Source organism: Schistocerca piceifrons, chromosome 1 (genome assembly GCF_021461385.2).
Source record: "Schistocerca piceifrons isolate TAMUIC-IGC-003096 chromosome 1, iqSchPice1.1, whole genome shotgun sequence".
In the NCBI taxonomy this organism is placed as follows: Eukaryota; Metazoa; Arthropoda; class Insecta; order Orthoptera; family Acrididae; genus Schistocerca; species Schistocerca piceifrons.
The window spans coordinates 1,065,233,745-1,065,253,650 of NC_060138.1; the positions used below are offsets into that span (position 1 = coordinate 1,065,233,745).

The 19,906-nt window shown below is 39.4% G+C and overlaps 1 protein-coding gene across 1 annotated transcript in view; it reads left to right on the forward strand.

The window, feature by feature from the left end:
* LOC124797911 (UDP-glucosyltransferase 2-like) overlaps nucleotides 1-19,906 on the forward strand; it is a 133,515-nt gene that overhangs the window by 43,631 nt on the left and 69,978 nt on the right. The window contains exons 2-4 of the mRNA XM_047261040.1: nucleotides 1,637-1,868; nucleotides 1,970-2,562; nucleotides 18,052-18,271. Coding sequence (XP_047116996.1) covers nucleotides 1,637-1,868; nucleotides 1,970-2,562; nucleotides 18,052-18,271 — 1,045 coding nt within the window. The remainder of the gene's footprint in view (nucleotides 1-1,636; nucleotides 1,869-1,969; nucleotides 2,563-18,051; nucleotides 18,272-19,906) is intronic.

The following is a 19,906-nucleotide window of genomic DNA, read 5'->3' on the forward strand; positions in this document are numbered from 1 at the left end:
TGCTTGCATCTCACGTGACAGTTGCATTCCGGCTTGAGATGTTGGAGTTGGCAGTCATGTGAGTGTGAGGTGTTCTTGCTTGTACATGTGAATGTATGTGTCTTTCTTTTATTGGTGAAGATTGTGGCCAATTGTGTTTGCCTGAAACTTGACATGTCTTTCTTACATTACATAGCAATTGGTCTTTTCCTATAGTGTTAAATGTTAGCCTTTGTCAGGCCTAGGCATCTGAAGATGACAGTGGACATGTGTGTGCAAGTTAGAGCTTGTCGTTTGTGTGTGTGTGTGTGTGTGTGTGTGTGTGTGTGTGTGTGTGTGTGTGTGTGTGTTTTCTACATCTGAAGAAGAACCCTGTCTGGTAACTTAGTTTACTTTTAAATGTACTATTAAATGTTCCATCTGCCACTCAATCCCTCCTCTATGTGGTGAGTAGAAATCTATCCTGTTTCATGTTGCTATTAACCTTTGCTTTTGTATAAATAAAAGGCTTTTTTTCTGAAAAATCAACATACTACTGTTCATTTGACACCCCTCTTCATCTCCTTTAAGTCACCCTGTATTTCCACAATCCCATCGCAGTTTTTTATACCTATTGCTAAAATTTTAAGTGTTTATCAGCTCTTATACATCAGTCCTAAATATTACAGATGTTACACATGAAAAATACTTTGTGGCTCCCATTTCTTTAGCTGTCAACACTTTATGAGTGAGGAGAAACTTAACTTCTGAACTCACTGTGTAACTTATCATGAAGGTATGTGTCTTCTTTTCCAATCAATCTCAGAAAGTGGCAACAACAAAGTAAGTGATACCAATCCATTAACACTATCCAATGACTTTTATCATGGCAGTTAGATGCTAATAAAGTTGATGGCAAGTAACTACAGAATAGCAGCAAGTAAGGGGGCCTTTCTAATGTGAATGAACTATTACGAGCATAAGAAAAACAAAGAAAGTCATAAACATCTATTAATACATTTCCTAGTGCAGTAAATGCCAATCCAAAGGAAGTCTAATTGAAAAATGCAGTTGCTGCATTCAAGTAGTTGCAATGTAGGAATTTTTGCTTAAGAAGAATTCTTACTACAAGAATATGGCATACAACATGGTTAAAATGAATTATTTTTGTGCGTGACACACAACTGATGTAAGAAGGCAACACTCAGTAAGACAAATATGCCTACTGAAAGTGAAAGAATTTGATCCATATTTGTTTTATAAAATGTGGAACGTTGTGTTTAACTGCAGACATATATCAACTTCTAATTGATTTCAAATTACCTCTTATGTTGATATTTTTTATCTGTCATTATTGTTGTTGCTGTTGTAAATAGTTATCCATCTTGTTGATGTTGGTGTTGGCTGCTATCTGTTGTGTACACCCAAAACGTCATCTTTTAGAAATGACAGCCATAAAACCTATGAATACAACGAGCTGGACATGATGCCTAATATTGAGTAGTTTAGAATAGGCAGATTTATTCACCATATTCAAACAAGTTAAGTAATAATACATCTCAATGAGATAGTAGAGCTATTCAGATTTATGATTAAATGAACTTATGACAACAGACAAATGTGAGTGCAACACCTACAAACAGCTTTTATTTTTTTTATTTTTGCTACTCTGTTACAGAGCATCTGGCAGTGTATACTTCTGCTAGCTGGAGTCATCACACAGGGACAGGGAGCTAACATTCTGTCAGTGGTGACAGTTCCAAGTAGGAGTCACATGGTCTTTATATCACCATTGCTTCATGAACTAGCTCAAAGAGGGCATAATTTGACTGTGATTAGTCCATTCCCACAGTCTCCACCCGTGAAGAATGTAAGAGATATTAAATTAAACTACAGAATGGATAGCTTTTGTAAGTAAAGCAGTGTTGATATAAAAAATAAATTAAGTAGAATAATGCTCATATCTGATGTACAGCATTACCTATTAACTGCCTCATTTTATTATTTACAGATAAAGAGAGAAACTTGTCACTTTTTGAACTAGGTGAAACAAACCCACTTACTTTGGTTTTCTTAAGTGGCATACTTGTAACTGAAATGTGTAAGGCTGCTGTCAGTACACCAGAAGTACAAGAACTAATAACATCTAGTGACCAGAAGTTTGATCTCCTTATAGCTGGTGCTTACTCTGACTGTTTTCTTGGACTGGCACATAAGCATAATGCCAGTATTATATATCAAATTCCAAATACTCTCACGTTTATGTTGGGTGATCCAGTTGGCAACCCTGGTGCATATTCCTACATTCCTGACATATTGCTTAATATTCCTGTGAATATGAATTTTTTACAACGGATGTTAAACAGTGTGTGTGGACTCCTTGTTGAATTAGTGCGGTTCTTCAGTTATATTCCACGCCAACAAGAAATAATGATGACATATTCTAGAAATATTGACAATTTTCCATCTATTGATAAGTTGTGGAAAAGCACTTCACTGCTTCTCCTCAACAACCATGAAAGCATAGGCCTTCCCAGGCCTCTAACACCAAATACAATTCAGGTTGGAGGAATGCATATTAAACCTTCAAAAGATCTTCCAAAGGTGAGTATAAGATCAATATCCAGATAAACAGTCTTGCATATTGCATTTGATAGAATTAATTTTGCAATATTTGTATGTTAGGTGAAAATAAAAGTAGATATTTGGTAAACATATCATGCCAAAATCCAAAACATTATTTCATAGATTGTATGATATATTCACAGTTGTTGAAATTAGGAATAAATTTGATTCTGACTGCAGAAATGGTCTTCAGTTTCTTTTATTATGTCATGGGCAATTTCAGGGTTACAAATCCTTTCCAGAGATGTATCTGGAATATATACATCTAATCAATATGAGATATATATTTATTTTCCTCAGTAGCATCCTTGGAATTGCTATGTGTAAGACTGCTGTCAGTACATCAGAAGTACAAGAACTAATAACATCTAGTGACTGGAAGTTTGATCTCCTTATAGCTGACATTTACACTGATTGTTTTCTTGGACTGGCACATAAGCATAATGCCAGTGTTATATATCAGTTTCCAAATACTCTCACATTATAAAATGCCGTGTGGCTAGGGCCTCCCGTAGGGTAGGCCATTCGCCTGGTGCAAGTCCTTTGAGTTGACGCCACTTCGGCGACTTGCATGTCAAACTCACACATTTATATTGGGTGACCCAATTGGCAACCTAGGTGCTTATTCCTATGTTCCTGACATAATGCTCAATATTCCTGTGAATATGAATTTTGCTGTCATCACTATCCAACTGTAGTGTGCACTGTAAAACCTGTGTCAACAGCACCATTTGGGAAGTTACTCCTCACTGGTCAGCAAAGCTGTTTATGTCTATACATACCAGGTGGAGCTGAGGATGCGACTGGTAGCCCCAAATACAATCTTCACTACAAAAAGAAATTGAAAATCATGCTTGCAGTCAGAGAAAAATTTATCCCTAATCTCTAATTATTGTATGACTGTGTTCCCATACACCATCACAATGAAAAGCTTCAATATATCACAGTTCCATAATTTCAATTTAATCACCAATATTCCATTTTATTTCTTTTGTGATACTGCACACAGTAGAAGACACTGTACACGTTAAAGTAACTTTACTTTGCTAAATAGTGGAACATCAAAAAATTGACATATATTTACCAACAGTTACTCAGGACTGAACAGACAGATTCATTATAAAGCTGCATGACAAGTAGTAGTATATTGTAAACAGCCTTTGTTGATACAGCTGTAGGTAATTATTTTCTTTGAAAAATAGAAAAATATTCATATAAATGTAAACTCTGACTCATACTACATTCTTGAAAGTTCTTCTTCTTGAAAAATCTGCAGAACATGAAGAATTAATGGTTGTAAACTCAACAACACAAATAGTAAAAGTGGCTGAAATTTGAATTTCCCTCCATGTTACTCAGGAGCCAGTCACACCAACAGACTGTACAGTATTGCTCATAAAAGGAAAGGACACTTGTAGTTGTGAGTGTAACTGGGAGATTTATGCATTATTGACACTCAGTGCAAAGTGTGACCCTCTAGAAAAATGCAAGAAAATCTGTTCAGATAAGGAGCAAGCAAGCAAAGGGCACAGAGTGGTGCATGCAAATGAGAAAGCTAAACTGGTGAACTTTGGTGTGACAGTACAATGGCCATCTTTTAGGATGAACAAATGGTAATGACATGAGACCAGCTAGCCAGGCCATTCACTTTTAAACTGACACAATTTATTATTTATTTAGTTTTTATTCTGCCCACGTCTCTTTAAGCAGCTATCTTTTTTATTTGGTGGTTTTATCATCTGTTCATTTTGTTGCCTTATTTTAATGTGTTGATTAATCCATTAGATTTGTTGTATTATGCTTCTCTGTTCACCTTTCATGTTCATAATACTTTCTCTCCATTTCCATATTTAAATATTGTCAGTTAAGCGCGAGTGTCTGGACTAGTTAGTCTCATGTCATTCAGTGCAGATCACTCCATGCACTACACTCGCTTGTGGTAGTTGCCTCCTCTGTACCCAGTAACGTGACATTCAGGGTTGCAGCACATGACTGACGTATATGTTCTGGCTCCTATCTTACACCAAGCCTCTTCATCTGGCTGTTTCTTTGTGTTATTATTAGCTGTCACCACAGTATTTTATTATTTCTTATTTCTTTATTCTTTATTTCTTATTTCTTTTAACGTTTCACCATATCTAGCCCAACAACTGCTAAGAACTGTGTATTGTATTGTATTAAATCAGGAATGTAGAAACGATGGATAGCCTTCATCCCACTGTAGCCCTCAGTGGTTCACAACCCCACAACAGGTCACAGCAGTCCACCCACACCACCACTGCCTCACAGCAAACCCAGGGTTATTGTGTGGTTTGGCCCCCAGTGGACCCCCCCCCCCCCCCCCCCCCCCCCCCTCCCGGGAACATCTCATACCAGATGAGGGTAATCCCAGATGTTTGCATAGTAGAGTAAGTATGGTGTACACATACGTGGTAAGGGTGTTTGTGCAGCAATCGCTGACACAGTGTAACTGAGGCAGAATAAGAGGAACCAGCCCGCATTCGCCAAAGTAGATGGAAAACTGCATTAGAAACCATCCACAGGCTGGCCAGCACACCAGACCTTAACAGTAATCTGCTGGAAGGCTTCATGCCAGGGACCAGCATGCCTTCCCACTCAGGACGCAGTGCGTTAGACCACACAGCTAGCCGGGCGGCCTAAAAATTGTGTATATGATGTCTGCATTAGTTTTAATTATTTCATTCATGCAGGCATATAGAAAAATTATTTTTATCGCATTCCTCTCCTCTGTTTTCAGTGATTTGCACATGGTGATGGACATTGTTCACCCAAAACTGGTTGTCACATTAAAAATAAAAGCCTTACAACTGAAATGTTGATTTTCATGTCTATCACAATACTCAGTTGCAGATGCTCACCCAGAAAGATTGTTTCTTATTTCATTTTCTGCTAGGGCACTGTTCCAGAGCTTTTTGTGTGTATCTAGTGCTGGGTCAGGAAAGTTTTCTCATATGGTCCAATCCAAGAAAATTGGACAGCTATTGAGCTAACTGCTGGCCATGGAATCTGTGTAGTTGCTGCTTGTGATGACATTGTGGCTGCTGGCTTATGGATAGAGATGGTAACTGCATGTGAGGTCAGCATGGACGTCTCTGGGTGTAATGAAGCTTGCAGTGTCTTCATGATGTCTTGTGGAAGTGAAGGCACTGGCTTGACTCACTCAATAGTGACCTTTGTGGTTTTACCAGTTTGCTTGATCTCCATGGTGTGGTCTCCTGGTCGCATAATTGGAAAGGGAGCAGTGTATCGTTGCTGGAATGGTGATTTGATGTGACCTGTGTGGAGACTGATACAAATACAGTCATCCAAAGCTTCATGGATGAAATCATGGTGTTCAATGTGGCACAAAGCTGGGCAGGTAGGTGTTGGATCTAGGCAGTGTGATCTTGGAGCTGTTGCGCCACCTGTGACATTTCTGCTGTTCATGGTAGTGGTACAGGTATGAGGTACTTTGCTGGAATGCATAATGTCTCATCATGGACCATTTCTGTTAATGATGCTCTGATGACCTGTTTGTACACTGCATGGAGGTCAAAGAGGACTGTGGGAAGAGCATCTGTCCCTTTCTCGTTGTGGCATATGAGAGATGTCTTCAGATCTGATGCCATCCTTCCACCAACCCACTACTGGTAAGATGATACTTTGTTATATGATGACACTGAATGCTGCAAAAGTTGGACAGTTCTTAGACCAAAATGGATTTGAATTGATGGCCCTCATCTGCAGTGATGTGGAGAGAGCAATCAAATCATGCTATCCAGGTGGTGACAAAGTAGAAATGTCCATGATAGGTGTTGCTTCGCTCATCAAGCACATCTGTCCATCACTCTGAAAATGCATCTCTAGCCACTCACAGGTGGAAGGGGGGCCTACAGTAGGGTGTCCATTTCATTTTCATTGAAAAAGGGAACATTTAAAATAAATTAGAGAAAAACCTGGGACAATGAAGAAAAAAAAAACGGGACATAAATATTGTATAGACTAATTTAATACACATACAAGTTTACCTTTAAAACGTGCACTCAGATGACCCCAAATAACTTCTTACGATTATTCTGCCACATTATCACCATACTTTTCACTTTTATGTACTTTATCAAGAATTGCATATTCATTTGAAATTGTATCATAAAAGTCAGTACTCGATACACCATTAAAGTGTGTTTTGACAATGAGCAAGGCCCTCACTGTTTCAACTTTCATTCTGGTTTTTTCATCTGACCACAAAGAGTTCACTAATGAAAACACACGTTCCACAGGAGCATTTGACCCAGGAATTGCCAGACAAAACTCCACCAAATGAATCATGTTTTTCATGTTAATATTTTTACTTTTGAAATTAGCACATATTATAGACCACATTGCACTAACACTTTCTTTGACTCCTTCTTCACTTTTTATGAAGCTCTGTGCACATGAAAATTCATCAAACAGTTCATCTTCATCAACAGGAAAATTTGGTACAATACTTTTAACAAAAACACAACAGTCCTGAATATCCTTTACTGTAGCTGCTCCTTTTCAGTATTAACCCAGTCAAATGCTTTAAAAGGCATGAGAAATGGTAAACACCATTCTTTAATATACTCAATGCAAGAGTCATAGAAGGTGTCAGCATAAATATGAATTTCACCCTCTTCTTCCAGCTTTCTTAGAGTCTCATGTACAAAGGATGTAGGAAATCTTTAAGATTTTCTACATTGAAATTTGCTCAATTATTTGATTATTTCTTGATAAACTTCCATTATTGTGATTTCTTGTTTCTCAATACATTTAATTATTGTGGAGAAAGGTTTTAGCTGGCTAGCAAGAAAACGTAGAAGAACAATAGACACAAGGTTATCAAAGAATTGTTTAAGGATAACAGGACACTTATCAAGGAAAATGAAATATGATTTCAAAGCAGGAAATATCTCTACAATTCTTTCCGATGCTGGTAGCAGAGATAGCCACCTTGTCTTGCTGTGTCCAAGTACAGTTTTGTATACAGTTTCAGTAAACTTACAGAATTACTTCAGAGATTCAACCCTTACTGTATCTATGTGGAAATGCTGGTAGATTTTGTTTACAATTAATTGGCAGTCGATGGGTATGCAATTTGAGCCAGTTTGTAAGGAATTGTGCACCACATGTGCGGGACAGCCAACACCTACTGTATTATTCACTGTGTTCTGTTGCAGTTTATAGAACAAATTGTTTTTTTCCTTTCCTCTGCTTGCCACCAAAATTGGTGTTAGTGTTGTCTGCAGAAACTACAATCACCTTTCCCTCAAGATCATATTTCTTTAAAACCTCCAATTCTGAAGTAAATCTGAAGTTTCTCCAGCTAAATTAAGCAATTCGAGGACTTTCACTGTGATGCCATTTTCAGGGTGAAAATACCTGATAAGGATAGGGACCAACTTCAAATCCAGATGATTCGATGTATCAATCATTACAGAAATGAATCAAGCACTTTTCAGTTCATTTAAAACCTGCGGAGCTGCATATGGTGCAATAACATTTGAAATGATTGCATTACATTTTTTGTGTCCACATGTGAATTTAGGATTGAAAAGTTTTTTAACAACTGCTGTAGTACAGTCCATTGACTTAAAGCTATGGTTGTGCATTGCACTGTGGTATGTAAAAGTAGCTTCTTGTGCTGCCAACTGCCTATCCATTTCTGCTACTGATTTTAAGTTTACATAGTAGTCACTCACGCATTTGTTTGCTCTTTTCGTTTGATCACTCATGCGATGTTTCTAAGTCTTAATGTGATTCACAATGTCAGACCTTACACTATGATCAATAGCAAATTTTGATCTGCACAACGTACATTCTACAGTTTCTCCACTACCAGTGATAAAAGGAAACTTGCTTTTTATATTGCTGTTAAAATTACACTTTCGTTTTGGCATAATGAAACAGTGATTGCACAGTGCAAAACATTAACAGTGAGATGATGAAAGCCACAGAGCAAGTGTTAGTGGTGTAGAGTATCTCTGAACCAAAAGGACGGATTCAGTGGATCGATTTAGAAGAGAAGAATCTTCGTTGTTATTGGTAACCTATAGTGCGTTTAAAATTACTTGCAATTGTTGACAGTTCAGTACATGTTTGGTGTATGCTGAAAGTCATCACACGCTTCCCAGCGTAAATAATTGAGCAGTTAATAGCAAGTTAAACAACCAGTAGTGTAAAATACTCTAGCCAAGTGGAATCATAAAAAAATGGGACATTTGAGCGTCCCCAAAAAAACTTTCAGGACAGCGGGACATTTTGGTAAAAAACCGGACTGTCCCGGGAAAAACGGGACGAATGGACACCCTAGCCTACAGGACTGATGTGGGCTTGGGCAAGTCTTATTGGAGAGCCTCGAAACTGCCTCATGTCAGTGTTTATGACTCATCCCGTTTTGCATAGCTAGCATTGAATACATGAATGTGACTATGTGAGGACATTTATTTTAAATCAATAACTTGAGTATCAATATAATAGAGGGAAACATTCCACATGGGAAAAATTATATATAAAAACAAAGATGAGGTGACTTACCGAACGAAAGCGCTGGCAAGTCGATAGACACACAAACAAACACAAACATACACACAAAATTCTAGCTTTCGCAACCAACGGTTGCCTCATCAGGAAAGAGGGAAGGAGAGGGAAAGATGAAAGGATGTGGGTTTTAAGGGAGAGGGTAAGCAGTCATTCCAATCCCGGGAGCGGAAAGACTTACCTTAGGGGGAAAAAAGGACAGGTATACACTCGCACACACACACATATCCATCCACACATACAGACACAAGCAGACATATTTAAAGACCAAATATGTCTGCTTGTGTCTGTATGTGTGGATGGATATGTGTGTGTGTGCGAGTGTATACCTGTCCTTTTTTCCCCCTAAGGTAAGTCTTTCCGCTCCAGGGATTGGAATGACTCCTTACCCTCTCCCTTAAAACCCACATCCTTTCATCTTTCCCTCTCCTTCCCTCTTTCCTGATGAGGCAACTGTTGGTTGCGAAAGCTAGAATTTTGTGTGTATGTTTGTGTTTGTATGTGTGTCTATCGACCTGCCAGCGCTTTCGTTCGGTAAGTCACCTCATCTTTGTTTTTATATATAACTTGAGTATCATGTTTACTCCTGGATGTGACAGATTGTGAACACTGGCAAGAGTAGCTTTGTGGAGTTCTGGGGCAGTGTACAGGCTTGGCTTGTGTCAAGAGATGTTGCACCATAGTGTTAATTTTGTGCCTGGCACCAAGTTTGGGAAAGTCATGGTCCTGTGGAAGGGTAGGCAATAATTCCTTGTAGTTGTTGATCTGCAGTCTTCAGAAGGTAGCATGTTCTTAGCTGTCCATGCTATATATACACCAAACCACAGATGTGTGAGAAGTAGTCAGCTGTAATATTTTCTGCTACTTTCACGTGGCACACCTCCATTGTAAACTGGCTGACAAACTCTGTATGTCTAACCACCTGCTGGAACACCTGTCACTAGTATTCTGGAAAGTGGAACTACCAGTTTTGTGGTCAACTTAAACTGTCACAGTGCAAGTTTCAGATTGTCGGTGGAAATATTAAAGAACTTCTTACACTGCAAGTAGTTCTCTGCCATATGTGATCCACTGCTGTGAACTGGTTGCAGTTTTTTTATTTAATGGTTGCCATTGGTGGTCAATCTGTTGGTGTAGGACTACATCTATTGCTGTTTGGCTGGCGTCTGTGATTACTGCCAGCAGTGCAGATGGCACTGGGTGATTGAGGAGCACTACACTAATAATGTTCAGCAGAAGACTGTAGAAAACTTTTCTGTCTCCAAGGTTGACTCAAGGGATCATCAACCTGTGGTATCATGTTCTGCAAGCATGTCTGTAAGGGACAGTTGCTGGGAAGTGGCAGCAAAAAAAGTTGATTATTCCCAGGAAACACTGTAATTATTGGCAGTCTGTTGGCTTCAGAAGGGTTTGTAGAGCTATTGATTTCTCTCATAATGGATGAATGTTATCTGCCAAAATGATTCATCCCAGTGAGGTCATTTCTGCTTTGCTGATGATGCATTTCTGCTCATTAAATACTATGTCATATTTGTCAACCACTAACATGCTTCTCACATTTGTCATTCATGTAGCCCGACATTTGGTGAGATTGCTAAAATGTCATCAAGGTATGTGATATGTTGCCATGTCTGTGGGACAGTTTTCAGATATAACAGCATAAATAGAATTCAGATGGGCCAAATGATATATTGCTACCATATTCAGTGTGTCATTAAACTTCCACCTCCCTCCCATGTGTTTGGTTGTATGCTTCGTGGCAGTATGTGATGCAGAAAACTTTTGTGTCAGCTAAAGCACCCACAAAATATTGAATGTTTGGCACAGAGTACCTGTTTGGTACGGTCCTGGCATTTAAAATGTGATAATCACCATAGGGGTGCAACAAGCTGTCTTTCTTGCAGATGAGTTGCAAAGGTGAAGACCACAATCTGTCAGAATGCTGGATTATCTCAGCTTGAAGCAATTCTTAAAATTTGGCCTTTGATTCTGGTAGGCACAGTGAGGCAAGTCAGCAGGCATGTTGTGCAACAGATTAGCCAATTGTGGTATTTGATGTCACTATGCTGTGCTGCTATCCAAAAACTGGCCATAGACTTCTTCTGTAGATTTGCACAGGTGTTAGCATTGTCTGTTGTCTGTACCATGCTGCAGGCAGAGCTAGCCTACTGTGCCTCTGATCACTGTGTTCTATAGTCCTACTTTTGGCACCTAATACAGGCTTGGTGATGCCAGTAACTACAAATGTCCATATAGAGGGGCTGGTGAAGTCAAAGTCAATAACCAGTACCTAATGGCTTATTGTTTACTGCCTCCAGGTACAGATGTTCATCTCGTTTATTGTCAAATGTGCACTGAAGTGGGAAGATGCTGACCTTGGGGCCAGTGTCAGTCAAGGAGGCTATCTATCTGTCTCTCTGATACAACAATTGAAATGCTGTGGGGTGTGCAGGTGGCTGTAATGTTTGTGGAGATTGTGTAGATGTTTTACTGCTACTGTGGACATACTAACCATTGTGTAGCAGTTTGCTTACCGCTGCATGATGATGTCCCACCTGTTGTTTAACTTGCATTTGTCACTAGTGGCACATTTTGTTCAATTGCGATCTGTCGTGCCTAATACAGATTGAGATTGTTGTTCGATTAGGTGCATGATTTTACGCATTTCTATGCTTGTTGTCGTCTGTGGTACCAGCAAACATTAGTAGAATTGCTCCCAGGTTGCTGATAACATTGGCATTGCAGTTCTGTAACTGTTTGCTAGGTCCTCTCCAGTGCTACTGTTCTCAAACCTGCCTGATAAGCATTTCAGCTGTGGTGAATGAGCTCTATAGCTCTCCAGAAATGCTCAGCAGGTGGTGCAATGTGATGGTTGCAGTCCAATGTTGTCTCTTTGAGTGAGATCAGCATCCACTGGGCAGAGCTGAATGGCATGCCACCTGCCAATAAAGTCGTGGCCACTGTTTTTGACATGTTCAGTGTTGCATATATTCTACCAGCTAGTTTTGGTAACTCGTTTATAAGTTGATATTCATGTGCCGCCAATGCTACTTGCACTGGTGATGGTAACTGTTGCCAAATTTGCAACAACAAATAGTCGAAAACTGTGATTGTGTTTATCATACCTTGTAGGTGTCACAAAAATTCTGAAGGGACTTTGTCACCCTTTGTTTCTTGATAAAGCACTTGTCTCAGCCTTTGGCCTGGTAGTTTTGGGCAGCAAGCAATTACTTCTGCTTTTAAAATAAGGTAAGATTGATGACTTGCTGGGTTGCACAATAATATGAAACACCAAATGCTTCATCCACTTGTCTAAATTGCTGATCACTGGTATAAATTATTCATGGCCATCTTTAACTTGTTGGTGTGTGAAAACATTTTCTATGATTGTGAACCAAATTTGTGGTTGATCAAGTATTTACAACAGGGACTACAACTGCAAGTATGCCATAGAAGAACCTCTCAGCCGACAGATGGCAGTTCATTGCTCCTGAGTAGTGATGCTACAGTGAAGAGTTTACCAGAACAGTCAACATTTTCAAATTTGGCTTAACATCACTTTCTGGCATAGCAGGAAGATCAAATACATGGTAATGTGTAGTTGACATTATTGTTTCTGTTTGTTGAATGGATACAGGATTGTGCACTGTTTTTGTGTTGGTTCCCAGCACTTCACTGTGTTCACTTCTAGTGTTTCAGGAAAAGAGAGCTCCAAAACTTGAAGTGCATGGTGAATTTATTGAATCTTGGCCCTACACGGCTCTTATGCCAAAGACAGAAAAGGAAAAAAAAAAATTGTTGCTTCCTAACATGGAACTGAACCTCCACCCTTTTACAGAGAATGCCAAATGTTGTCTGTTCCACTGTATTGATGAGCAGAGACCAGAATTTTGGTAGAAACCCTTTTTTAAATGTGGTAAATCTACATTCAGTTTGAATGTGAATCTGTGTTATTTACATGTTTATGACTGAAACACCAGCTGTAGGTTGCCTTTTTCTTTATTTAAATACCTAACCGCTAAAATAAAAGCCTTTTGTTGCCTTTTTGATTATTATTTATTCCTTTACTGGTTCAACTCATGTAAAGCTTTTTGTGGTGCCAGAATCTGTTTCTCGAAAATATAGAATCCAACATTATGACAGTTTTCAGAGAAGTATACAAATGAGTCATTGCCCAATGCATCAAGTTTATGAAACTGTTACTTAAGTGAATGTTACAATGAAGTACCGGTAATGAAAATATTTAAAAATGAAGTAAAAAATAAAAGAATCAGTATTTCAGTCAACAAGTCAACTGATCCTATGGATCTTTTTGCTGCCAGTATAATTGTTAGACCATTAGATGCTTTAGAAGGTGAATTAAAAGAGCTTGCAACAGAGCATCTGGAAAAAGTTAATGATTCAACTATCACACTGTTATTTAGCAATTATTTACAGTTATGATGGCATGAAGAAACTGAATACCTATGACAGTGTATTCATGTCATCTCATCTCAGATGCTGAATTATACATGAAAAAGGACTTTTTCAAAATGTGCTTCATGTGGCCTTTGTAGGATGTGGTTTTCACATAGTGTCAGGAGCTTGTTTCTGGATGTCGACAAATTGATATCCAGTATTAAGAAGATCATTGTGAAAGCCCTGTCGAGGAGTCAGACATTTAAGTACATTGCGCCAGACATATCTCTGCCCTCTCAGTTCATCGTAATGAGATGGGAGAAGCAGTTTTCAGCAGCAGTTTACTATGCTACAAATTTCCCCAGTACAACTAAGTTGGTCATGGCTCTGGAGGATGAAGCATCTTCAGTTGTAACAGCATAGAAACTTCTCATATCTTTGGAAGTGAGAAATGACTTTACTTCCATCATGGCAGAGTCCAGTGTCCTGGTACAAGTGATCTGCCAGCTTCCAGAAACAGGGCAACCTTTGACAAAGTCAGTGAAAACTGTGGATGATGCAGTTCAAAGATTGCGATGTGCCAGCAAAATGTGGTTTGTTGGAATTCCAGTGTGGAGAGTTTGAGGAATGAAGCAGGTTGCTAGCAAGTGAGGTTAATGTGAACTGTATTGTAGACAACAGAGAGTTCATGTGCACACAGTACAACTGTTCATAACAAACTTTGGCTGACTAGAGTCACAGACATGTCCCTCCCTGTTGGCTTGGATAATTAATATCACTGCCAAAGAGTTTTATTTGAGTGATATTTTGCATCAATGATGGTGAGGGCCCCACAGACACTCCCTCAACCCCGCTATGCAATGTGTAGCACTGATGGCAGGAGGCCACAAAGGTTTCAGCTTCTCACATGTTATTCATACTACTTCGAATGACCAGCAGTCCTGTGGCTGGCTCCAAGGCTGGCTCCAAGGCAGGACATGACTGGACCATTCCTTGACAAAGAAGCACAGTGATGGCATCCTCTCTTTAGTGCAAATGAACTGTGTAAGGTTGGGGGGAGGACTTTGTATATGGCTGCAATGACACTGCTGGCCAGTATCAAAAATCTTGAATTTCATCAGTGGGAGTGTTGCTTGTGGCAGAGATGGATGAGGTGGTGCATTGCCATCTGTTTCTTTTTGCTTGTTGTCTTCTGCACAAGTGGTACTTGTGTCATCTATGGTGGGTTTATCTTCCAAAGTCTAGGTTTGAGGCAATGCACAGAGACAGTTGGCCTGGTGTGGTGTTAATTTTTTGCACTGTAACATGTATAATCGCTCACATCATGTGGATGACACAGGAGGCACAAATAATGGGTGCACGCATGCTGTTAGGAAAGTTCACCTTACTGAACTGCATTTTTGGTGAGCTGTGCAGTGCAGTATGCAGCAACTGTCTGTATGTGCAGGCCATCAACATAGTGGCAAGTGCTATTTTGTTTGCTCCAGGAATTTCCAGATTGTGATTCTGTATCCACTGTAACTGATTGAGATGAGATTTCATAACATCCAGTTCTCTCACTAAGGTATGTGCCTGAGCTTCCAATTCTAAATTCTCATTGTGTAACCTGAGCCTCTCCTTTTTTTCTTCTTCATAATTCTTTGTTATGCTTGTAGTTCAGACTCCAAATCATGACAGTCATTACATAGTTGTAGGCACGTGTTATATGTCAGGTTTGAAGGGGGTTGTAAAGGAATAATCCTGTCTGAAGTTGTATGTGAATGTGCTGGTGGACTGCCATTGTTACTGGGTACTGACTCTCCACTGCTGGAGTTTGCCTGAAGATGCTTAATGTTAGGTCAGGGGAGAGGTGAAATCAATGGATAAAATCTGCATCCAAGATTGGTTCACAAACATCTGTTACCATCAGCTGCAATGGGAAATTCTCTCTAAGGTGCACAGTGTGCCTGATGGTAACAACAAACCTGATGTGAGTGTTATTTGCAATGTGCATTTGGACGAGAGATGTCATATGTTCCATTTGTGGTTGGATATAGTGATCTGAATTGCCTGTGGCAGAACACATAGCATTTGGATGTTTGCACATTGTGGATCAGTTGCATGCACAATCACCGAAACACGAGTAAAACCAACATAGCTGTGATTGCACCCTCTCGATGCTGTGAGGTATATTTTTGTCAACTGTGGGTATGGCAGTCACAGCCAGCTCGACGCCACCACTCTCTAGTAGTCACTTGTGATGTCACTCTCATGAGTGTACACAAATGGTGGGGTCTTAGCATCTCCTCATGATTGTAGCCAACATCATGCAGTAGGAATGTGCTTGAAATGTTTATTATTGTATGTATTATCCAACTATTGCCATTACTGTGAGGCTGCAAAAGCCTGTCCAGAAATAATTTGTTTTTTGTTGGATTATATTTGTGCAAAATTATTTGCATCTGAAGCTGAGGTGTTAATTTAATTAGCCAGAGCATACAGAGCATTCTGTCTTGCATGAAAGTCAGATTAACTGATTCACAGAGTTGTCTCATAAATTACTTGTCCTAGGTATTACTCTGGTGTCTCCATGAGTTGGAGCAGTGCTGCCTAAGCAGTGTCAGACTTGCCTTTGGCCAGGTGTGCTTCTATGACATCATTAGTAATGTGGGCGTGATCCCCTGTGTTGCTTAGTAGCGCCATAAATTTGGAGGTATCATTGATGGATTCTGTAACTGTACAGTGTGAATTTCATGGTCATGAACTATTTTGCCAGGTGTTCCATTTTAAAGGTTGGTAATTTACACTGGAAACTCAAATGTACACGTTCTCTGCAGAAGTCCTATTAGGGACATGCCAAAACATTTGTTCTGAGGTCTATGGTGAAAAAGATTCCATAGACCATGTATGTACAGTGCAGGTGCAAAATGAAGACTCTTCTTGCATTGGATTGTGAATGGATGCATCTGGTTCATTCCCATTGTAGATGGACAAGTGAAGCCACATAATGTGTTGTCATACTGAGTTGAATTAGTTGCCCAAATACTTTGTTGATGATGTGAGGCAACATTTGCCTCATCACCAAAGTCACTGAGGACATTGAAATGTGTTCCACATAGTGTACAGAGTCACCATTTTTGTATTGATGGTAAGACACAGTAGAACATTACTTTCAAGTTTCAAAACAACTGTAGGCTGATAATGGTGGAAGACAACATTATGTGAGTCATTTTTACAGTCACAATTCTCTTTGAATTGTTTGAAATGATGGCAATTGTGGAAGGTTCCTCTGTCAAAGCTAACACTACATCACAAGGTACACTTGTTGTGTCAAAATAGAAGTTGTTGTTCATAGTAGGGTCATCACTCAATTCATTATTTGTAGCAAATTCCGGTTAACTAGAGTCACAAAGATTTTATTCCCTGTGGGCAGAAGTGACTAATATCTCTGTCAAAGAGTTTTATTTGTGTGATATTTCACATCAGTGGTGGCAAGGTCACAACGGATTCATTAGTTAGAGAAAAGTGTAAAATGGTGTTTTTGAAAAATCCTGATCTTGACAGATTTCAAATATTCTACAAGGTGACAATTCAGTTGCAGTGGAAATGGACCCTACAATGGTTCAGTGTTTTAGATTTGTTCCAGTTACCTATATAGATGTTGAGGGCTCATTTTCACATATTAAAAATGTACTTTTTGACAGGAGACTCTGCAAGACTCCAGAAAATTAAAAAAGAATTTGATTGTCAAGTGCAACCAGTAAGTTGGTAAAGCACTTTAGTGAATAGGCTTTCAAGAAACATATTCCTTTTTCCATCAAGTACAATTAGCATTTTGTTTACAATCTTTAAGTTGCTTTAAAAATATAATGCACACAATGTTAACATAAATATGCTGATTGCATGGCTGAGTAGTGCAATTTATTAAACAAATAGAAATAATGTGAGGTTTTTCAACATTGCCTCATATTGCCTATTTTAGCTATTTATAATGCATTTTTGCCTGTCTATTTCAATGATTTATAATGCCTACATATTTGGTCTCTATTGACAATCAACAGAAGCTTCCCTTTAAGCTGTTTCTACAATGTACCTATAGCTAATAGCAGTGTATTTTGTTTGGAGAAAACTTTATTTTATTTTATTGAAGTACAGGCACAATATATACAGGATGATATTGTGTAAGATTTCAAGTAATAATCTCTCTTCCTCTTGTTCTCAATGTAATCCAGAAAAATGGCATAGGACAATTCAGTCATGTCAATGCTGTGCTGGACTTTGACTCTGGCTGCAGTTTTCCACTGCCACTTTTTGTGCTGTCAAGTGTACATTTGAATGGATATGTGATTATCTTTGCTTATTGCACCATGTGTGTTTTCTTAACTTCATGAAGCATAGATTAGTTGTCATAACAGTAATTATGATACTTTAGTTGCCAGGACCATTAAGTGTTATATCAAAATAGACAATATTTAGAATTTGTCTGTCAGTAATAAAGTTTTTAGCAAGGTTCACTTTTTAATATTGCAGGAACTTAAAACAGTTATGGATAATTCCGAAGGAGTTATATTCTTCAGTTTCGGGTCAAATGTTCAACCTTCTGAAATGCCAAATGACAAATTCAATGTTTTTATCAAAGTTTTCTCAAAACTGAAGCAAACAGTATTATGGAAATGGGATCAAGATGATATGATTGGGAAGCCAAGTAATGTACATCTTGGGAAATGGTTTCCCCAAAATGATATTTTGGGTAATATACTTCACTTAAAAATCACATATGTATAATAATTTTTATGTTAATTTAAGCATCACAAAGAGACATCAAAAAAAGTTTTTCATCACCTCAGTTCCAAGAGTTCTGGAACCTGTACAGAAAATTGGAATATATTTCAACATAAACATCATTTCCACCCTTTTTATTGCTCATGAAAATCACAAATTGCATGTTGTACCACCATACAGTGAGACCTTCAGAGGTGGTGGTCCAGACTGCTGTACACACCACTACTTCTAATACCCAGTAGCATGTCCTCTTGTACTGATGCATGCCTGCATTCCTTGTGGCATTTTATCCACAAGTTTATCAAGGCACTGTTGGTCCAGATTGTCCCACTCCTCAACGGCGATTCGGCATAGATCCCTTAGAGTGGTTGGTGGGTCACATTGTCCATAAACAGCCCTTTTCAATTTATCCCAGGCACGTTACTTCCAACTTGGCCTCACCATTCTTTCCCATGTTCCTTCCTCAGAGAACCAGGATTTCTGCATAAGGAAACAAATCCTGACCATATCATCTTACCTGCAGACAAAGGTTCCACCACTGTTGCTATGAATCACAGTGACAAACTGGCAGAAGGCCTCTGCGAATTATCCAAGTCCTCCACTTATGAACTCTGCCAGAGTGATCACATCCCAGAAGCCTAACATATCCTCTGCTTAAAGCTGAAGGCCCTTCCCACAACCTCACCCCTAAATTCATTTCCCTTCTTCACCCTATGAAACTCTGTACATCTACCTTCTACATATTCAACAAAATCCACAAACCAACAATCCTGAATGCTCCATTGTTGCTGGTTATTGTGACCCCACTGGAAGAATTTCAACCCTCACTGAACAACACCTCCAACAAATTGCTCATTATGTAGCCTCTCAGATCAGAGATACCAACCACTTGCTTTGCCAGCTCTCTACAATCCCCACTCATTTACGTCCTGGATCCCCACTTTTCACTGTTGACATGACTTCCCTATGCACCAACATCCCTTGTGCCTATGTTCTTACTGCTATTGAACACTACCTTTTCCAACATCCATCACACTTGAAACCCACTACCTCACACCTCATACACCTAACTCACATCTACTGCTCCTCTGTGGGGAAGGTATACAAACAAATCTGTGGCACAGCCGTGGACACCTGCATGGCACCCTCACACGCCAACCTGTTTATGGGCCATCTAGAGGAGACTTCCCTAGCCTCACAAAATGACAAACCCCTTGTCTGGTTCAGGTTCATTGATGATATCATCACAATCAGGAGTCATGGCCAAGATACCCTATCCTCATTCCTCCACAATCTCAGCACCTTCACTTGGTCCTCCTTAACCCAGAATGTCACCTTCCTGGGCGACCATGTCTTCCTCTCTGATGGCTCCATCCACACCTCTGCCCATATTACACCCACCAACCATCCACCAACAGTACCTATATATCAATAGCTGTCATCCTTCACACACCAAAAGGTCCCTCCTATACAGCCTGGCCACCAGGGACAGAGTATCTGCAGTATGTTGAGGGTCTCACCAAGGCCTTCACATACAGGCACTATCTCCCACTCTCAGTCTGCAAATAGATCTCCCATGCCATTTTGCCCCACACCCCCAAAC